Source organism: Melopsittacus undulatus, chromosome 2 (genome assembly GCF_012275295.1).
Source record: "Melopsittacus undulatus isolate bMelUnd1 chromosome 2, bMelUnd1.mat.Z, whole genome shotgun sequence".
Taxonomy (NCBI): Eukaryota; Metazoa; Chordata; class Aves; order Psittaciformes; family Psittaculidae; genus Melopsittacus; species Melopsittacus undulatus.
The window spans coordinates 19198744-19221954 of record NC_047528.1 but is presented as its reverse complement, the minus strand read 5'-3'; the positions used below and the strand labels follow the sequence as shown (position 1 = coordinate 19221954).

Here is a 23211-nt window from a genome sequence, read left to right as displayed (position 1 = left end):
CAAAAAAGGTTAAATACAGAACAGAAACAGAATAGCACAACAGTCAATGTGAAAAATCATCATGTAAGGGCAGCCATAAACCTACAGCTGTACTAAAACTAATTATTAGTATTGTAATTGACATTTATAATTTCATAATATAAATTTCCTTATTTCACATTGTGAGACCCCCTTCAAAGCAAAATTAAGTTGGTATTTGAAGTTTGAGATGGATGCCAGACAGGTACAGAAATATATATCCTCCGATTTTGGCTGTCTCAAGAGGTTTTCACAAAGAGAACATGATTTGTATTTGAGGAAATTATGCCCTTAAGTTTCAAATGTCAGAGAAAATACTTGTATTTTATTGAATATTGAGCTATTTCTTTATAGAAGTAATTTTTAGATTTTAAAACAAGGATTGAGCACACTATCTGAAGCAGTGTTCTCTAGTCTTCCACAGTTTTTAGATCATGTAAGACTTAAGGGTATATAATGGCAATTATAATTTGAATGCAAGATCGTTTATTTAAACACAAGATAGTTTATTTAAATGATACACTCTTTGTCCCACCTAGCTTGAAATTATTTACCAATGGCCAGGACAAGGTGACTGCAAATATTTAATGAAGCATAGAATCCAGATATCTTATATACCTAAATGTAAAAGCCTGTGTTTATCACTGACAAAAAAACATCACAACTTCATGGAAAGAGCAAATTTTCCCCAATTAAAATCATATTTCAATAGTATACATTAAAAATTGTCCTGTTAAAAAAAAATAAAATCCCTAAGATCAAAAAAGTAAAAAAAAAAACAACCCTCCAAACCAAAAAACAAATAGCCCATTACTTCGCCAATCTGGTTCCAAGAGCACACCTACAGGGTTGTTTGCATGTATCCCTTTATTCTTCTGCATTTGCTTCTATCAGATAGCCTTCTTAGTTTGTCAAAAGATCAAAACTTTGCAAATTAACAGCGAGCAGGTAAAATGCAAACAAATACCTTTCTAAGCAGAGAACTAGCAAAAAGAACACAACTTAGGCCTCTAAAATAAAACTAGAAGCAGTTGTCCATCAGTTTAAAAGAAAGTGTACTTTAATTTACATTGTAAAGATTGTTTATATATGTTCACCAATCTTGCCAGCCTCTTTGGCTGAAGAAGAATAATTTTATGTTGTGGGTTTTTTGTTTGTTTGTTTTGTAATAAGGCATTTAAAATATTGTGAAAATGACCTGGTAATTCAGAAATACTTTCCTTTTACCCCACTATTCTCAGTTATTTTTCCTGTTTAGGTATACAGACTTTCCTTTATCAGAAAAAAACTTCAAAATCTGATGAGAAAGGATATTGGTAAATTTAAAACCAATTTCAAGGCAATTATTTAGAGTAAAACTGAGGTACCATTCAAGTTACATCATTTTTCCTATACTGCGTGATGCATAATTATTTCAAATACAACACTGATTCACATGTTCATCTCATAAAGCGGCAAAAACATAGGGATGTGGTCCGAAGCTGCAGAGTATTTAGTAAGAAAACCCACAACACATTACGTTTGTGCTTAGCAGATGTAACTATTTCCTTTGCAGATCTCATACAAAAGCTTCAGAGGACACTAGTGTCTTCTGACTCGCACCGTAAGAACCCCTGGAAATTTACACACAGATTAGATTTTACTAATCATTAAGATTCTACTTGTACTTCTAATACTGAGAACTCATTACATTTAAAGGTCTACATACATTTTTTTTATTACCACCTACTCTCTTACTGTCATGTGTCCTCTTGGAATACATTCCCCCATCAGCCCTATTAACATTTTGATAAGTAATTTCCCTTCACTTTCAGATGTTGCTTTTTCAGCTTTAAGAGAGATTTCCACCTTGGCACTAAAGGACAGAATGACAGCTAAAGCAAGCATGCTTCAGCAAGTAGGATCCCAGAACAGTAGTAATTTTTCAGCATTTATTCTTATAAATGCTAATGTCCAAGCAGAAATGAATCCCCCTACAGTTAAAAATTGTACATACAGGTGAAAAACTTCTATGGAGTAGCTACAGCATGATCCAATGTCTCGAGTGCCTAACTTTCATAAATGGAAAATTAAGTCAAGTTGTAGTTACAAAAGGATGTACTTGAACAGAACTTCTACGAGATTACTTCATCCTGTTCATTCTGGGTTTTTACTATCATGGCTTCTCAGCCTCAGCAACTCCTTCTGCAAGGCATGAAGAAGTCTGGAAAGCCCAGACTGCCAAATTTTAAGGTCTTTCCTGAAAGAGATCATCCTCTTACTGCAAGAGATTCAGATGTGCAGTATAATAATTCAATGAAAGATTAGAAAAGTTAAAGTGTACCTCCAAGACTTGAAGAACCTAAGCCACTTGATTGCAAGCCAGTGCCAATACCTGAGCCGAATGGCGTTCCAAAACTAACTCCCAGAGATGGCTGTGGCCCTGGTATAAAAAAAATGAGAACAAACTTGCCTTACTCTTTTATAGTAAAGAGGTCCTTTATTTATTTATTCAAGTATTTTATAATGTGAACATCATTGTTTTCAACAAACCCCATTAAAATCTCAAACTTCACCTCATCAAAATTCCTCACTTAACTGCCCCTATTTCCACTTGGTAAAAAGCTAAGCCACTGATTGTAAGAAGGTGAAACTCGTCAAAGCAAATAACATAACATCATTTAGTATTTTTAAAAGTTAACCAGTCTCACCTTAACTTTAAAACATTAATTAGAACCTTGAGGGGACTCATAGGTAACAATATTTTGGAACAGAATAAGGGAAAACCTTTGAATTGAAAAGTTAAGAACTGACACTAATGTAACTAAAGCTACATTACCAGAAGTTAATTCAATAAATAGGAATCTTCAAAACTACTCAAGTATTCAATCCAAATTTAAACAGAACACTAAGATAAAAAACAAGACAATGACTTTATTTTATTAAATTTATTGTTCATTTTTAAGCAAGTCAATTACACAGTAACATGACAATTCAATTCTTTTGCACACAAGTAATAACGGAGTTCTGTTAAGCTCTGCTACATAACACCATTCAATAAGGTAAACTAGTCAAACCACCTGTTTAAAGAAACATTTACAAAAGGCACAGTTCTGTGTACCTTAATGAATTAGATACATTCAAAATTTCAGAGTCAGAGTTTGTCCCACAATTTAAAAAAGTTGACAGTACTTTCCCTGCATATTCACACTAAAATGCAGGACTGTCAAAAACATTTTCAGTCTGCCAAGATGAAATTTACAGCCTCAGTTCCTCTATTCCTTTCTTTTTAACCCCTTAATCTTGGGGAATAAAGAATCAACTTGCTAGCCCATCGCTAACACATTTTTTAAAAATTCTGATAAATAATTACTATATTTTGACAGTTTTCACAGTACAATTTTATATTCCTGTCTTTTTAAAACAGTTTTCAGTGCATTAAAAAGTTTAACCATTGAGGATAAAATACAGTGCCAAACTCTTAATCCACAGACATTCACACCTTTCCTCAAGATAAAGTATGTTCAAAGATGGAGAAGGTTATGTATTATATCTATGAAAGTGATGATTTATTCAACTATTGCTATAAATCTCTGATGATTTCAGTCTTTTTCTTAAACCATTATCACATTTGGGCTTCTTTTCATTCAAAATTTCTTCATACTATGAAGTTTCCCATTACTAATATTTATCTAGAGTTTTAAAATGTAAATATTTCCAGCTTTTAAAATCACTTCAGTACTTAAAGATCTAAATGGAAAATCATTTTGAATCAAGTGAAAGGCACTGTATGTTGAAAAGTAACATTTTTGCTAGGAACACAATATTCTTATGTGATCCAAGCTGAACAATATCTGTATTCTCAAAGTAGTGCTAAACTAAATTTTAAGGGCAACTAAAGTTGTTAGCTTTCACTCTCTGCTTAGCAGGGAATGGGTTGGGAAAACCAAACTATTTTTTCAATTTAAAAAGTATATCAGATGTTGTAATTACAAATTTTCCCATTAATTTAAAACTAAACTTGTTTACATCCAGTTTAAATACTGATACACCTATCCCTAGCAGCTCCTTAAAAGTAAGAAAATTGCTATCAATACAAAGAAACAACAAAAAAAAAACCCTACACAAGTCAGTCATCTAATAAACTAGAAGAACTCCAAAACAGATATCCAGTTCCTTCTCAAGTGCACAGGTTTCTATCTCAATAGGAGGCACTGTTAGTGGAAGACCTTAAAACAAAACAATACAGTCCTCCAGGCAAAGCTTTTTACCAAAGGAAACATTTTTTAGAGCCAGTAAAAAACATCTCAGATCACATAAAACAGGATCTTACGCTTTAGGCTAACAAGCTTTTCATTGAGCAACAGCATATGATATTTGTTGATTTTGTACTATAACATTCTGAAGGCATCATCATTACTTACAGTTTTTGTAAGTAAACAATTTCAATAGCAAAAATCTAGTAATAAAGATTCTTCAATGCCAAAAGTACTAGCAAAAACGAACAAAAAAGTGGCACTTCTGGCTATTATAGGTATGAGACAAATTCATTATAACAAGTATTTTAACATACTAAAACTTGATATAGATATATTTGCCATTTCAGTTTAAAGAACAGGACCCACTACAACGAGCCCAGACAGGGCAGCCAGATTTCTTAAAGTGATATTCTGCAATTTTTTGAAATCACAGCTGGTCCTAACAGTGAACAAATTTAATGTCACAACTTAGATCCGATTCTGACACAGTAACACACTAATTTTAACCAAGGTTAATATCAAAGCACACAATAAAAAAATGTAAGTGCTATGAAGATTTCAGTATCCTTTCCCATGAGCACTTCAATCTCATACTAAGTCAAAGCTTAACAAAGTGTGCTAATAGCTTGATAATGCCTTGACTAACTCTGAATTTCAGAGGTTAAGGAGAGAGTACCTAAGTTGTTGTGAAGGTACTTTTCTTTAGAGGAGGAAAGGTGAGCTTGAAGAAAAGCGTTTTTTTAAGACAACTTTGTCCATTTCAGCCTCACACATTCACAGCTCTTGGTTCGCTAGGCCTTAGTTTCCTTTAAAATCTTTTACTTTAGTCCCAATCAATAATAATAGGTAGACTAGCCACCTCATTTTAACTTCCATGCTGTTCAATATTGCTCAGGGAAGGTGAAGGTGAGGCACCTAGCTGCTACTGCAAATGCATGACCAGCCTCACTGCTATCAATAAGGCTGTGCTCAGAGCAAAGTGCTAAACTAGGGAGAAAGTTTGTTTGCAGGCAAGACTTAAGCAGAATTACAATAAATCTAGCTTCAAAAAACTGCACAAAAATTATGCTCCAGTGTGCACACCACAGTCCTGGTATCTTGATTATCTATCCCAGGAGAACAATGAAGCGCATCTTTGCTCCCTTTCTTCCATATGGCCAGGATCCACTGGCTCTATTTTTCAAGAGAAGCCAAACACGCCTTGACATACAGAGAAAACATAAATAGGGTGCATATCTACACCCAGGAACTGGGGAAACATTCCCTGATCCCACAGCTTAGATGTAGCTATTAAACTTTTGACTTCTAAACACATATTTAAAATAAATTATTTAACTTTTTCAGAGAAAAAAAAAACAAACAGTAACTAAGCCTAAATTAATCTTACAAAATAGACTTAACCATGTAAACATCAAATATTTTTTTTAAAGATACTAACCATCCTGATCCCACAATACTGGAGTACCATGTAGTAATTTTAGTCAAAATCTTTAAAGCCCAGATTAATTTGTTTTATTCTTATCTCCAAGAACAGCAACAGCAGGTCAAGTGTTACACAGACACCCCCTACCCTTTACATATACCTGATTTCCAAGTCTTTTCTCTCATAACCTCCTACAATCCTTCATCTATCCCACTGTTCAAGATCTAGATCTTGCAAAGAAATATACATAACTAACTTCTAGCAGACAGTTTATCAGCCATAACATAATAACAAGGTTAAAACATGCAAACATTTTGCACTTTTGCTGCAGCAAATGGCCATCTGAAAACTCAAAGAGGAGGCAGTATTTAAATATTTGAAGCTCCTGCAAAACTGGAAGAATAGATTTTTCTTTTCCACTAAGAGTAAGACAAAAAGTGCCAACCTTAATCTGAAGCTAAGAAGTTTCATGTAAGTTGTTAGGAAAAAGTCAAGCACTGAAATCAGTCATTTAGGAAAGTTGTGAAACTTTCCTTTGTAGCAAGCTTTTAAGACTAAGATAACTCAAATAGTTCAGGCCTGACTAGTCCTGCTTTTCAGCTAGAGGAACAGAAATTATGACTTTAAGACACATCTAATCCCAGTTTTTAAGAGTTTTAAAGTACTCTTGAAGTGCTACTCAAAACACCATCCTACCTCTAGTTCTCCAGATCTTCAAGTGAGTTGCATGGAGGACAACAGCATTCCAACCCAGTAAAGAGTAGACCAATTGTCTACATTTGTTGGCATGCTTGCCAACTTCTGTTGGCAAGTTAGTGGCTTTGTTCTATCTGCCTCACTCTTGTAGCTGGTGTATTTTTGGCTTTTGAAATACTCTGCCAAAATAATCAACCAAAACCCTTACCCCAGAACCAACCTACACTCTCCCACTTGCTCCTTTCACTATAAAAATACCTCAAGGTACAAAGTCACCCTACCTCAGGTGTACTGGTACAGGTAAATTCTGCTTTTCCCCCCCCTCCACCCCTCTTCACTCCTACTTTTAAGAGAATATTCATGAAGTCATGCCATAAGTGGCATCAATTTACTGAAATTCTCTTGAATCTGGACTAACAAAGAGGAAATTCAAACCACTCACCCCAATTAATGAAAATTGCATGTATAACTTTAAATGTGATGTTCTAAATACAAGACTTTCATATACAAATAATCCTGTAATGACCATGGAGAGTTACAAAACAAGCATGAGAAGGAAAAAGATGAAGGGGAATATTCTGGCAACATTAAGCTGCACAAGCCACGCTTCCATCTGCATTAAAAACCCTGAAGTGTGGCATTACATTATCTCATGTTTTCTGTTAAAAGGTCAGACTCTTGAAGATGTCACTTCTACAAAATTTTCATAGATTAACATAGTAACAGGAAGACTGATCTATGATGGAAATCTAGAAAACATTTCATAGACTTCATTTTTTTTGTAGTATTAAAAATATTTTGGCATATTAGTTTTTTAAACCCATCTCCTTGCTGTTTAGAAGGGCCAGGGCAGGAAGCACATTATATCTTCCTTTTATGGAGAAGGTAAGGACACCCTAGTAATTTGTCAGACTTAGGGTGGCTGCTGCAGGGTCTCTAAAACCATTAAAAATATGACTGCTACTGTAACACAAGAGATGGAAAATATATTGGAAGTCATATTAGCACATCTATGATAGAAAACATTTTAGAAAGTAGATGGTAGAATGGAGTTACCTATGATTTTGATAATTTAGTGAATATCCATGTTCAAGTAAAATTAAATGGATTTTATCTTATTTCTGTTAAATGATTAACTATCAATTCAACTCTACATTCAGGAGTCCTCTCTGAAAAGTGTGGTTAGCATAACAATGTCAACTAAGGTGCCTCAAGCTATTTCCTTTGCCATATGTATCCATTCTACATTAGCAGTGGGTCATACATTGCCTCTGTTTTGGTCTTCCTTTTACACATATGCACAAACAGAACCACTGATCCATTCTACTTTCTCTAGTATTTATTTGTAACAGCAGAACAGCCAGCAAAAACTGCTCCAACATCACCCTGACAAAGGAGTTAGCTATAGAACAATAAGTCAGGCATCTGTCTTCCTACTCTAGAGATGTTTGCTCCACTATCCTTCCTGCTCTATAGCATTTTCCATTTTACAGTTCCAAAGTGCTATATTAAAAAAATGCATTAATTTTACATAAGAAAAAGTTAATAGGCATTTAGATATTCTCTCCTCACCATTTGGAAATAATTTACTATAACCATACAATTCTGGAAAGAGGCTATAGTATGAATATTCAGAGATGTTACTGAAGAGTGGAGACTCACATTCCAAGGGGTAAGTTAGAACAATACAGTAAATATCACTAATACAAGTAAATTCACAAGATTAAGTATCTGCTGTATAATTATTGCTAAGTCTACCCTGCATTTTTCTATTGGCTACGTTTCAGTAACTTTGATCATCACAACGTTTAGATTTTCAGCCTAACACAAAGGAAGACTTCATAGAAAATTTCACACAAATTTACTACTGTTGCAACACTAATAATCTATAACTTGAATGCACTCAGACCTGTAGCAGGCTGTTGCTGCTGAGTAAGTGTTGCAGCCATCGCAACGGCTGCTGCATTTGGTATGTTGCTGAAAGGGGTCGGTCCAGTGGTAGCACGTGGCGCACTCTGCCACTTCTTAGCTTCTGTTCGTCTTGCCTCAAACACATCCATGGCATCTCCCAGAAAGGTTTTCCTGTAGCCAAGGTATTGGTCTTTGAGCATCTGAAGGGAGTGGGGGAAGTCATTTTAGTTCAGTGCATTTGACATGAAACCTTAACTTAACAAGGAAAGAGATGTTAAGTTATTCATAACATTTCCTTAAAAAGGAAAAAAAAAAACCAAAACAAAAAACCCCACAAAAGATAAAAACAGAAGCCCCCCACATCCCACAAGGATCTCATCAGGTTACAAGCTGAAGAGAACTGGTATGCATCAGCTACAGCCAGAACAGTTCCTTACTTAAAATCTGAAAGGCAGTCAAGCATAGAGTAATATACTGAACAGTACCAAAGTTCAGTATCTTTGGGTTGTTACAAATCAGCACAATTCAATTTGTAACGCTGTACTAGATGGTAAAAGAGGCAAAGTACAGCCACATTACTAGCTTATAAAATACAAATAATACTCTTCATCGCTATCCTTTCTGCATGTAGTCTGCTTTTGCTCTCTTCACCTGTATTTCTTTAATATAAATTTGAAGAAACTATTAGAATTTTAGAATTCACTCATTTCTGATGCATTTCATCAGTGATGTAATGCAGTGGGAATGCAATAGGTCATTCTGCTTTCAACTAACAAGTAGCCCAAAGCTGTTGTGTTGTGTTCCCTCTCCCCTTGCCTACATGCCCCTTCCCCTATCTAAATCCACTTCATGTGGAAACACCTAGCTTGGCCTGCTCATCAGATGAGGGAACTGAGAATACCTCAAATAACATAGGAATAAATGGCTTCAATTAAAGAATTATTTCTGTCTTCTAACAGAGAATCTTTAAATGTAATAAATTTATTAAAGCCAAAATAGGTTCAATTGAATTTTACAGAAGGCATAGCAAGTCCTGTGTTCCTAGCTAAGGATATGTTTGGTTCTGAGAAGAGAAGCTTACAGTCCAAAAACTGACTCAGGATTCAAATATCTGTAATCCTAAATCTATCAGCAACAGCAGGAAATACAGGAGAAAAAGAATGATTCATTATCACACCAGAAGTGCTGCCTTTGGCAAAAAAAAGACATCGGCAGAACTCTTAGGAGATGCAATACAATGACCTACTGACTGACAAATGCCATTAGATATTGTAGAGCAGTTTTTAAGGCTAATCTATGCAGAGTCATTTAATGACATTTTCTACCTGAATATTCTATTCTTCCAAGCACATTCTATTCTTCACTTTCCCTGGATACAGAATGTATCTATATGTTCATGTTATATGAATGTATTTAACAACCAGCCCTGTGCAAAGATGTTTCAGGCTGTATTTTTCTATAACTTACAGACACCTTTGAATCAAAGCATATGTGCAAATCAGAAAGCCTACTTCAGACAGAAGAATTGATTGTGGTCACAGTTCTGCCTTCACAAACCATATCACAGACATCAAATAAGGCAGACAGCAGTTTCAAAGCTGCTCTCCTCTCCTATCTGATAAACTAATAGTCAGAATGACAGATCCACTTAAGCAATACATTAATTTCCTGATTTTTGAAGCTTTAGTTATAATTGTGTCTCTCATGGTATCAGCTTTCATGTCCAGATTAAATCTCAGAACTTCTCCAAAGAAAGAAAAATCCTCAAACCAACCCCTTAATTTCAGGCAATAGGATACTTCTCAAGCTGAAGTAGTCCTTCCTATTCAATACTGTGCCAAGATACTGAAGGTACTATTGCTTTTACTTGCATACTAATCCAGCTCTTCTTACTGAAGAGCAACAACAACGACAAAAAAAAAATAAAGTATCATCGCACAGACCACTGCATGAGTTTTAGGCCACACTCAGATCTCAGAAGTGAAAAGCCCAGAACGCATCTGGTATCCTCTTTTGTGTAATTCTGCTGAAATAATGGAGGAGCTGACATATTCCACATCTGGTACCACAACTGAGTTAACTCAGCACAAACATCTGATGGCAGGTAGCTGTCAACCACCAACTATCCACACTGCCACGAGCAACATGATGCAGTGCAAGCAATTAAATTAATTCCCAATTAGTTCCCATTAAGAAAGCCACTTAGCAGAAGCAATGCTAAACACTTGTACTTTCCTCCAAGAGGTTCTGAAGATCAGTAAAAATTATTGATTGCAAGACACTGAAATTTTCTCAGTCCAGAACTGTAACTGGGAAATTCAAGCTGGAGCCCATGACAGTAAAACCAAGCCTAACTAGCACTTCTGATACATTAGCATTTTTTCCACAGTCCTCTTTATCCATACATATGACTTTCCACAAAAAACAGGTTGAAAAGGCCAGAGAAAAACTCACCAAAATTCTCTAATATGTCAAGAAATCTTACATACAAATGCCTACTTTTTTTTGTTACCTATTTATGTAAGAGCAGATTTAGATCACTTTTGCTTGAGATCAAAAGGTCATTGGGCAAAAAGCAAAACATGTGAGCATGAACTCGAAGACATTTCAAAAACTGATCAGCAATTAGAAAGGAAAAGCAGTCAAATGAAGAACATTTTGTAACCTAAATTATTACGGTCAGTTGTTATGATCCCTGTAAGTAAACAATTTAAATTAGACTTCAGATGAACAGAAGTTACTTTTTCAATCAAAGCACTTCTCCAGGATAGTATGAAATTTTTTAAAGCAATTAATTTAATAGAAGGGAAAGGAAAAAAAAAAAGAATACCTGAATATATATTATATTTTCAAAACATGACTCTTTGTAGTTCTTTCACTAAATACACCGGAACACATGAAAACAACATACCTTTACATTTTCATGTATTGATTGAAGTTGTGCAGCTAAAGCTACAAATGTCTGATAAATTTTCTGCATTGCCATAGACAAATCTGCAAGAGGAGATATAGCATATAAAATATTGGTAAGCGACATATCTGCATATATATGCATATATAGCATATAAAATATTGGTAAGTGACAATCATACTACAAGTAGTCCACCCAAAACTGATACAGCACAAGCACAAAAACAATTCCATGAGAACAAGTTCATCATGTCTATAAAAAGAAGGTTATGAGCACTTGGGTGGCACAAGTCACCCAAGGTCTGCTTTTTCAAAAGGGCTTAAAACTTGCTTTTGAGAAGTACCATTTTCTCAGACTTTTTTATATACACGCTGATTAGTTTTGTATGATTTTATCATTCGGCAAGCCTGAAAAAGTATCATTTAACCTAACTTTGTCTAATTACACAGGAATATTTTACTTCACTGTTTTTTACATAGTTAACTAAGTTTTTCTTATATTTGTGTGCATTTTCCACTCTGACTTAAAGCACAGTTAAGTGGAAGCAGTAGAACGGAAGCTTTACTTACATTTTAAAGACATTATCAACAAGCATCACAGGAACTCTTACTCTAGCACTACCCACAAGCACATCAGAGAAACAATGGAGAGCTTCTTGCCTACATAAAGTCTTAATATTTAGAATTTTCTATTTCCCAAACAGACATAATAGTGTCTTCAGTGCACTGATCCAACTAATACAAACTTTGGGATTAAAGGGGAGATCTCATAGACAAAAATTAAGAATCTGCTGATAAAAATATGCTTTTCTGAACAAAGCACTGAAACAATGTACCGAAATGGAGAACAGAAAAGCGTTGAGCAATGAAAGTGCTCAAGTGTTTTTCCGCTCTGAAAATATCAGCTTCTGCATTTCCTCTGAAGATGCATATAACCTACTGAAATGCAAATAGTAGCTATCAAGCTCTTGAAGATGGCATAGGTCTACTACCAATGATTCTTGAACTGAAAGGTCTGCCTCTCCATAAGGGAATTTCTCATTCTAATTTGCATTTCTTCCTGAAAAAAAAACCCCACCAAACCTGTGGAATAAATCCCATGCCAACTTGCTGGTCTGTGGAGGCAGTGGTATCTAGGAAGACTAGCCACCAGTTTCCAGAGTCTGGAGGCAATTTATTGACACCGAATACTAGGCATTTAAAAATTTTCAAGACATTTCTGGGTCATGGTTTCCCATATGGCAAAGCCTATATATGTAACAGCATTGACTAGATCACTAGTTCATTTGCAGGCAGTCTGAGTGTGTTGGCACAAGAGACTGAACCTTGCCCACACAAGCAAGGAACCTTTGGATTATAGCAGAAACTGCTGAAAAGCCTGATGAAGAAATCTGTGAAGGCATTCCTCTCATACTCCAAACAGACAAGACTGCATGGGAAGATACAGGACCTTCATGATTCAAAAGATCTTCCATTCTGGAAGTTCCGTTTGGACAGTTCTCTGGATTTTGGCATAAAAGATCCAGAGTCTATGGAACATCTTGATATTCACAGGATAGTAAAGTATCATTTGGCACAAAAAGACATGCACTTGAAATCACTGCTTACTGCAGGACATATACCTATAATGGCTTAGAAAATAAAGATGTCTATGATCACAGGAATAGTAACCAACCACAAGACTACTGTCCAGGGGTCAGTATTCTCTGACCAGAAAGATTCACCAAAGATTGAACAATGTGACAAACAAGACTAGATTTTCTCAGTCAGATGTGAAGGCAATACCACAAGGCTCCAAACGGAGGAAGAGTCCCCATTTTGATCTGGACCTAGCAGAACAGTCAATCACACCTGTCTGGTCAAGACAATCCAGTGCAAGACAAGAGGTGCCATATATCAGCCTTATAACAGCTAGATGCTGAAAGGAGGGAGATGGATATAGTGAATGTCAAAACAAATAAGGTTTACAAATTACACATCAGAAATTGGATCCATCATGAAAAGCTCAATAACCTTTACGAATGTAGTCTTTACATTGAGCAACTGCAGAAGCTATCTGAACACTTATTTCTGTATGTTAAGTAAGAAAAGCCAATAATAACAAAGAGAATATTTAAGTTTTTATAGGTACAAGATTTTTTAATGTTTAAGTATAAAACATTAAAATTTAAACATTTACCTTGTGGAGTTATATGTGAATTATTTGCTTGGGTAGCAAGATGATTTTCCAGTTCTTCTATTTGTTGCCTGTACTGCTGCAGCTGTACCTCAAACTGTTCAACCAAGATTCTGAAGTAGCTAGATGAGTAAAACAATAAAATCATGATTAAGCCTCATAGTTCGCCACTTTTAAAATCCAATCTATATCAGCTGACAACTTTCATTTAAATAATTGCAACAGTTATGTTCTGACATTCTTGAAGTCCCTCTACTAGTGGAAAGTGAGTAAAGACTGTATTTTTGAAACATGTCAGAGATAAAGACAAAATAAATGTAGAAATAAAACACATTCTATGACTCATTCAGTACAAATCTTACAAAAAGCAGAATAAAAACCCTCATATTATGAAGTTCATAGAATCGTAAAATGGTTTGGGTTGGAAGGACTTTTAAAGGTCATATAGTTCACCTCCCCGTAATAACCAGGGACATCTTCAACTACATCAGGCTGCTCAGAGCCCCATCCAACCTGATTTTTAATGTTTTCAGGGGTGGGGGATCTCCCTCTCCAAGCTGCCTGTTCCAGTGTTTCACCACCCCCATCATAAAAAATTTATTCCTCATATCTAGTCTGAATCCATTCTCTTTCACTTTAAAACCATTCACATTTGTCCTGTGGCTACAGGCCCCACTAGAAAAATCTATCTTGTAAGCCCTTTTTTAAGTACTGAAAGGCTGCAGTAAGGTCTCCCCAGAGTCTTCTCGAAGTTACACTAGTCACTATTTGTTATGAATAACAGTAACTCACTCTGCTGGGGCTGTATTTTCATGCTGGAGACCAGGAGGAGTTTTCTGTGTTCGTAAAGCTATTTCTGCATTCTTTAGCTCCTAAGTAAATAGGGAAAAATTAATAAAAGATAAGGTTCTGTATGAAGTGTTCAAAAACAGGAGAGCTACAACTCTACTGTTCATTCACATGAAATGTTTTCTTCGCAATGTTAAATATGTGACAGAATCTGAGCAGAAATTCTTCAAAGACTAGACTGCCAGAAAGCTGGAGAACTGTAAATATCAACAGAAGTTTGGGAAAGGAACAAACAACAAGAGATAATGAAAAGACACTGAGCTCAGAAACTGAGGAAATACTGCACTGAATTGTCAAATAACATGTAATTTTTGTTGTACTTCAGAAATTCTGCTACAATTATGGATGGAGGGCTAGGAGTTAAAAAGCAATAATCAAGTGCAAGGAAGCAACACACCTAAAAGAAGAAATACAACAAACCCCATTATTTAGCCTTAACAACAACAAAGATTAACTAGTTCCAAAAATGCCTTAGAAATGATCTTTTTATTGATGAACATTATAGCATTCACTTCTGTTTAACACTGTCTAATAACTACCATCACAAATTTCTCAATGCCTAGCTCTGATTACTCTGAGCCACATCAAACATGTAAGAATACTGGTAACAAGTTTTTGTTTTCACAGAAAACTGTTGGCAAGACACAAGTATAGAGTACTTCCTTTTGGCATTGCAAGACAGAAAAATCAAACATTTTACTTGTGAATAAAATACCTAACAGACAAAATAAAAAGTGGCACAGAACTTAACTTGAAAAGCAGCTGCATCAAAACTTGCGCTCAAACTGGTTGCACAGTTAAGATGCAGACTGGTGGACAGAGGTGTGACTCAAGCTCACTACATGAAGACTAGTGCTAGTTATGTCATTGCTGTTGCACTTATCTGAAAACACAGATTTAGGCCTCTCTCAGTAACTTCAAACGGATCAGAAGAGATTTCATTTTTCCTTTTGCTTACAACTTTTATTTTGAACATATGTTAACCTGACTGACAAAGAAGTCTAGTTATCCTAATGAAATAATCAACATACTAACTCTACAAACAAAACTTAAATTCAATTATACCTGTGCAGTTTCCACTTTCAGCTTGTCAATATTAAGAGTGTTTCTCTGTAACCCACTGGCAACTACAGACAGAAGTTGTTTCAAAGCTTTAATGTCTTCTTGTACTTTAAGCATTGCTTTAGAGGACATTCTACTAATTTCTTCCTGAACTTGTTTTTGTTCTTTCACAAATTTCCTGGGGAAGGAAAAAGAAAGGGGTGGGGAAGAAAGAAACATAATACATTGAACCTGAAGTACCCAAATGTTTACCTCTCAGACACATTTAAATAGCCACCATTTTTTCCAAAATCAAGTACTAAACAGTAAAACTACTGTATAGCATATACAGTATTATCTTAACTCCTAGCATGCCAATACTGTAAAAAAAACCCTAACAAAAACAAAAAACAAAAAAAACCCTAAGCATCAATACCAAGTGTTTAACATGTTACACTGACAAACTAAGATTCATCTATTATTTTATATACATAAAATACACAGCACCTACGTAAAAGCAATTACTACTTTCAGCTCACAAATACAGTGACATACAGCTTCTTTGACTAGTCTACAACCTGCCTCCTTCTTGCCTGAGGGAACTCTCTTTTGCAGTTCTCTCTATTCCATATGAGATCCACAATGCACATGCAATATGGACATGAGGTTCAATACCTACTATGAAAGTGCAGCAGGCTTAACACTCCCAGGGAGAGACAGATCAGATTCTAGAGCATATTTGTTGGGCATGTCCATTTGCATAAATGTATGGAAAAGCAAGAGTTAAAAAACACCCAGTGTAAGATTTAAGCTATTGTGTAGTCTGTTCTCAAGATTAATCTGTCAAAAGACCTTGGGCTAGTAAGTTATCCTATGTGCAGCCTGCAGCAGGGTGCTTTTGTCACAGAGCATATTGTGTGACAGCGTACAATGCTTCAGCCAAGCAACTATGAGAAATCAAGGAAAAAAAAACACACTACTTACTGTAGATTTTCCACATCTTGACAGATTACTGGAGGTAGATTTTCATCTTTTAGTGCTTTGCTATCTCTACAAGAGACAATACATGTTTAGATGGTGCTTATACTGCCAAACGTTTTTGCGTGACTACTAAACATGAAAAAGTTCAAGTGACTGATAACACAGTTTTGCATTCACTGCATGTATGCCACAACTAGAAATTATTTGTATACTATGCCAGGGTACAAGCCTGTGGTGTAATCATTGTACACATCTGCAGAAACCATTTTTCAAACCACATGATCAGTCTATAGCAGATGCTAGATAAGATATAGGTATTCCATTTGATGGGAAAAAACAATGAATGACCATTACTAAATTGTCTGTATTGCAAAAGTCGGTTATTTACATTTATGCCCTTTTCAAGATCTAAGTAGCAGAAAAGCCAATATACCTAGTTTAGCTGGTTTTTAATAAGACATGCAATGCAAAGAAAGCTGACACTTACTCTGGTCTTGTTCCCGTTTTGTCACCTAGAAAATAAAAACTGTAGGTCAGAAACAAAGTTTTAAAAAACAAACAAAACAACCTTAATGAGATTTTAGGGAAGAACTCATGAATACAATCTGCTTAATTTCTCTTGATAACAGGAACAGACTAAACTAGCCACAAAAGAAAGGCAGCTTTAATTCACTCTCCCTTCACAGATAAGTATCTTTTCAAGAACAATGGTTCAACAGACGTGCTAATTCATTGGCACAGAGTAATGCAAAACATCTTGTGTCACTATGCAAGTCCCTACAAATGCATAAACTCCAGTTGCATAAGGAATCTGTTCCTGCTTATGCAACCACAACTCACTTAGACCTGCACCCACAAAACATAGAAGTGTTTATATTCAGCAATCTGAATCTTCTCTCAAATCCAAAGCTCATGAGCATTTGCCCACTGGACTTCCCTGATGTTGCATTAAGCCCAGTAATGAATGAGGTTTTACAGAACTGAAGATATTACTGCATACCTACAACCTACACACTGCAAACTATGCATCTGCAGATCAAGATGTCAGCTCTGTTCAGAGGCAGTTGGCAACACTGTGTGTAGCACAGGTCATGACTAGAAACAGTCATTACATGAGGACATAACTCACATGCTCACTTCCCTCTCAGTGCCACCAAGGCAGCAAATAGCTATGCAGCTAATGCTGGTGCCACAAACATTTTAAACTGCACAAACTAGTGCTCCTGCCAAGATAAGCAACTACTTTTAGAAACGTCTACTTAAATTGCCTGCAGACTCTATCATCTGGTACATGAGAGAGCCTGGAGTCTCAACACTATTCCCTGTGCCTTCTGCTAAAGGTGGGGAAGGGTGGAAATCTACACTAAATTGGAGGGAGGGGAGGATAAACTCCAGAATTTAGGTCTCTCTTCGCTGCTGATAACCTAAAAATTAGGCAGAAAACTCAGTATATACATTGCTTTCTCTCTTTCCAGCCACTACGGTTTTAGTTTGGTTTTTTGCTTGGTTGTTTTGTCTGTTTGAGGTGGGGTTTTTTTGCTGTACATCAGATGTGCAATCAGATTTTGCTACTTCCTGGGCAAGCGCTCCACATTTTATGTTTTTTTTTTTTTACATTCTTTTGAATAATATGAGGAAAACATGTATAACAGCCATACTTTAAGGAAATACTAGACAGTTTGTCTAGAGACTCCAGAAGGAAAAGCTTTTATAACCAGCTCCAGGAGAGAACAAAGGTGCTAGTCCCTGTCCATCCTGGGGTTCCTAGGGCACTTTCCTTTGGCATACCTCCTCCTTCTATTCCTTTAGCAAGGAAAAGGAATAAACTCAAAACCATAAAATCACCACCTTCAAACCTTAACACAGTTCCTCAGGTAACAGTGCAAACAATTCTACTGACAGAAATGAGTAGCAGCACACAGGTAGAGAAATTTGTCAGGGCTGCTTAAGCCACCATCATTATGGAAAACACTCCTAAATATGCAACATATTGGGGAATTAAGGTACTCATTCAAGTTTCCACCGTAAGAGCTGGGGCAAAGCAACACTTAAGTAGATTTGAGTCTGTTGTTCTCTGGTCCTCATTTTAAGGTATTTGTATATTACGGAAGCCTTGTAATATCCTAATATAGTAATGGAAGTCCTGTAAGAACCTAGGAATTGGAGCTTTTTATTACTGAAATTGGGAGTGACAAAACTCCAATACCTATCAACATCATGCAGAAAACTCTGGTCTGGACAGTAAATATGCCATCTCTTCTACAAGTATGAAGAACTATGCCTTCACAACTTAGGTTACTCTGTAAAGAAGGTTACATAGTTTCTAGATTTCCATCTCTTGTAACTACTGGTATACCTCCTTTAAAATCTGCCTTCTGAGCAAAGAGATTAAAGTAACAGTATTGGTCCCCTACAGAAAATGTACATTTTAGAATCATCTTTAGCCAAGCTTACTCTGAAAGTATGAAAACAAAATAAATAAGCATCCATGTCAATGCTCAATATTCCCTCAGTTAAGCTCTTCAGAGCTAACAGTTAAAACTGTTTTTAACAAGTGGATAGAATGTATCAAATAGAACTACACACAACCAGAAATACATTTTTGAATACAGCTAAAATCAGGAGATTTTTACTGAGCAGGAAGAAACCAAGTTAAAGACCTGTTACAGTTAGAGAAAACTGGTTTTAAACGAGTCATTTTCATACATGCAATGCAATACTTATACCTAGCTCTGCTCCCCACCTAGTGGCTATTTGACGTGCAGCTGTTCAGAAATCTGCCATGGCTTTTCAGCAAACGACCCTGAACCTTCACTTCCAAAAGGCTAAAGGCTTTAGATCCTGGTTCTCAAGCATGATATTGGTTTGTATTTATTTTTAATTTAAAGCACAATATCCAGGAATGAAATGAACTGAAATGCCTTAAAAGGGGCAGGGGGAAGTTTCAGCTTTAATTCCACACTCCTAAAACAATGTCTTTGCTAAAGTGCTTTGCTAATCTTCTAAAAAAAAAAAAAAAAGAAAAAAATTTAAACCAAACTTACTCTTTTTGTCTGAAGAACTACTAAAATCAATGCCACCAAGACCTTCATTGGCAGTAGTTGAAGGAGTTGCAGTTGTACCCAGAGTCAAACCCAAAGCATTCTGCCCAAGCCCTACAGGAAACCCAAGCAAAATTTCTGTACTTAAAATGCTGATGAAACATTTTAAACTAAACAGTACATATCATCTTGCCTGCAGTTTCAGTGTCCATCTACATCTGGATTAAAAACACAAGCAAAATAAACCAAGAAAACAGATTGCATGAAGTTTCATACAACTGAACCCAAGTGTTTTATGCAATTTCTTCACATTACTAGGCAGCTAGACAGCTAACTTATTATCACCATCTTAAACATCTTTTTGCCTCCTGCTTTATTTAGAATTTAAGAGCAGGGGTGCCAAGACTACCAAACAGCACAACAAATTTTTCCTCAAGAGCTGAAAAAAAAAAAACCAGGAAGCCATGAAATGACAAAGTTAAAAATTTTATTCAGACCAGAAGTCACCAAAATAAAGAGCTTTCAACTCCTCCAGTTTAAGGAGATACCTGTGTACCACTGCACTCTCTCATTTATGATCAATGACAAAGACTTCCTTGCATTTTCATTTTAAAAAGTGGCAAGTACAAGTGAATTTAAGAATGAGAAAGAAGCCAAAGATTTTGGATTTTATTTTCTATTGTCCATGGATAGCAACACTATTCTCAACTGTAACACTATTAAAATTCACACTTTCACAGTGTTAAGATTTTATATAATTAAATCTCACTCTATGAATTTATACAATCATACATTAATGACAATGTTTTTGAGACAGAAGAAAAACACTAAAATAACATTTACCTGTTGCTGCTGTGCTTGTATTCTGGAAGAGTGAACCTCCTAAACCTGCTAAGGCTCCTCCTAAGGAAAGGCCTGTAGAGGCAGTCGTAGTTGGAGCAGTTGTACCACCCAAATTTAATGTAAAGCCAGTACTTCCTGCAGAGAAAGCAACACAGCTTCATGCAGACACTGCATTCAAGTACTTTCACAGACAATCTGAAATAACGAAAAGGTATGAACAGCATCTTTATCACAGCTGGATAATAACTGGTTTTATTTCCTGAAGATTTTCCAAAGAAAGCCATAGAGACTTTTGAATTACATGTTACTTTGTCCTACAATGTTATAATCCTGGTAAGTCCATTTTTATCTGCAACTATATGAAAATTTTGAGTCCTCCAGATCATCAGATAACCTGGAGCCTGGCACAAAAGTTATTTTAAAGCATAATATATCTAACAAGCACTACTGACTTTGTCTATTAAAACACTGAAATATCAGCGTTTTGTTAAGCATTAGAATATTTTACATGAGACAGATGATACGAGAACATGTCCTCGGTAGCCTGAGCCTAAGAATAGGGAAGAACCCAGCAGAGAAAGGCAACAGGCATAAAGGGACAAAGCACAGAGTGCACAGATAGCTGAGCTCAAATGCAGACTCCTACAAGTATAAAAAGTGAACCCTAGTCTTAATTTTTTCATCATGCACACTACAGTTTAGCCATTAAATATGATGGCAGGTGAGCAACAGTACAAGAGCTACATGAGGAAAATATTGTTCCCACTACTAGGTAACCATTTCAGGCCATCTACATAAAAGGTAGATATTTTCCGAACCTTTCAGCAGTGCAAATAGGAAGCTTTCAAACTTCAGTAGGGTTAGCAACAACAAAAATAATGATTTTAGATGACAAATCAGCTCTTGCTACACTCCTAACGACTTTGATTTATGGGTAGTATATCATGTGATATTGGCAGCATATAATCTATCTGTATTAGGGTACCCAAATTTAGAACTAGTGAAGTCCAAGGAACCTTCTCATTAAAGTACCACAAAAGTAAGTAAATATTAGAAAAATATAGAGCATAGAACTGTTTTATAATAAAGTTTTGGTGTTAAACAATCAAAAAAGCCCCCAAACCCCTAAACATTTTCCTACCTGCTGCAGGAGTCGATGTAAGAGCAGATGATAATGACAGGCCACTCGCTGAGGTAGAAGTAACAGGTAAAGCAAATGGTGTGGCAGAACCCGCAGGTTTGTTGAAACCTAAACTAAAGCCTGTAGTAGCTGTTGATGTGGTGGCAGGTGTACCTGAAAGAAATCCAAAACCAGTATTATCCTCAGAACATTCTATTTGAGAATGAATGCTCAATTAGTCTTTTCTTCTGAACTATTCCCAGAGAACCATCACAAACACCGTAGCATGCAAGATCATTTGCATACAGTACAATATCTGAATAACCACTTTCAGATAAATCTCAAAGGTTTACATTAATTGCACAGGCAATTTTGCTCCAGGATTCCTAGAGATCCAATACGCTTTAATCATGGAGTGGCAATTCTGAAAATCTAATGGCAATCTAAAAAAAAGAAAATAAAAAAATACATATATATAAAGAGCTCCTACCAAGAGCATCTTCTGGATGAACCAGATATTGGCAAATGGAGTTATAAACAATACTGCCCAAAATAGACTAAAAATTCTCTATTGGATGTGCATGTAAATGAATGCACATATCCCATCAATTTATAAACAACAAAAATATGAGATCTTATTCTCTCAAACTTTGCTTTTGAACATTTTCAAAGTAAAGCAGATAAAGTTTCCACTTCCTGATGCTTTCATGCTAAGAATACATTTTACATTCTAGAATCCACACTCCAAAGTAACAGGAATGTGCATACACATACACAACCCACAACAGTATGTGTATAAACCACATACTTTGTATTTTCAGTAACTGCTGTCAGTCTGTTTTGGATTACATCATTTCATTCAGCTATTGAAAAGAATTGATGCTCATCTGCATAGTACTGACTGCCACATATGATTATGCATTACACATACAGCTCTGGGTTAGCAGCTGTTCCTCCCTTCTGCTCGTCTCATTTGCTTCTTTATCCAGTGCTAATTTTTTCCTATTTATTCACAGTATGGCCTCCCAAGTTCTTGGACTGCAGTCCCGTAGTACCATCCCCACCATTTGTAATACTCAAGCTCAGTTTCTCCTCAGATCTCAGCTGCTGATGTATAAGAAGAAAAAGCCCAAACCCCACAACTATTCACATACTCCTATATTTCTAATGACAGCTGAAGATGCATCAGAGAAACAAAAGTAAAATATTCTCCAAGTTTTTTCCCAGTTAAACCCTCTTTATTCTGCTAACCAGACTTGTTGGCACAAAGGTCATTAGAGCAAGAAATTCTGTATGAAGAATCCTTTGACAACTTCTCTGCTGAAGGACGAGACTCATGAGAGGGACATAAATACAAAGTCCAACTTTTCACTATGGCCACTATCACTGTTTTACAGGAATGAAATAATCCTTCAACAAGGAACAGAACTGTAGGGCTCCACTCTGGTCTGCAGCCTTAACATCTGGGCTGCAAAGCAGACTGCAATTAGTAATGGGGAACAGGCTCAAATTACCACTAACTTTCTACATTACAAAAAAGATCTAGATGATCCATTTTTTGCCTGTATAAGATTAAAATCCAAATTATGTTCTCACCTAGTGCCAGTCCTGTAGCAATAGTTGTTGCTGTTCCTGCTTTAAGAACAAAAATAAACAGAACATGAATAGTAATTGAAAGACCACAGAGCAGTTATGCTAGTAAAAATACATGAAACAAAACACTGAAATAATGCAATGTTCTGAGACAGTATCTAGACCATTATACAATCTTTTTTCATGGTATGTTTAAAGCAAAATAATATTAACAGAGAAAACTGTAAGAACGAGCAACAGGAATTAAAGCATAACTGACTTCAAAAACCATCTTTTTTTATGAGAATCTGGTAATAATGAAGCTGATGTTAACATTGCAGTACCACCAACTGCTTAAAATATCAAACAAATACAGGTAAACAAAACCATGG

General features: G+C 35.9%; 1 protein-coding gene across 3 annotated transcripts in view; it reads right to left on the bottom strand.

Annotated features, from left to right (window-relative positions):
* Positions 1 to 23211, bottom strand: part of NUP58 (nucleoporin 58) — a 34526-nt gene that overhangs the window by 5359 nt on the left and 5956 nt on the right. Inside the window, exons 3-14 of one of the 3 annotated variants that reach the window (XM_034074339.1) lie at positions 22844 to 22882; positions 21269 to 21421; positions 20128 to 20262; positions 19288 to 19398; positions 16731 to 16755; positions 16247 to 16312; positions 15287 to 15461; positions 14165 to 14244; positions 13376 to 13494; positions 11198 to 11280; positions 8285 to 8486; positions 2342 to 2440 (exon numbers count right to left, since the gene is read on the bottom strand). In XM_034074339.1, the coding sequence (XP_033930230.1) occupies positions 2342 to 2440; positions 8285 to 8486; positions 11198 to 11280; positions 13376 to 13494; positions 14165 to 14244; positions 15287 to 15461; positions 16247 to 16312; positions 16731 to 16755; positions 19288 to 19398; positions 20128 to 20262; positions 21269 to 21421; positions 22844 to 22882 (1287 nt within the window). The remainder of the gene's footprint in view (positions 1 to 2341; positions 2441 to 8284; positions 8487 to 11197; positions 11281 to 13375; positions 13495 to 14164; positions 14245 to 15286; positions 15462 to 16246; positions 16313 to 16730; positions 16756 to 19287; positions 19399 to 20127; positions 20263 to 21268; positions 21422 to 22843; positions 22883 to 23211) is intronic. The other 2 variants (XM_005149764.4, XM_034074340.1) reach the window with 2 other exon arrangements.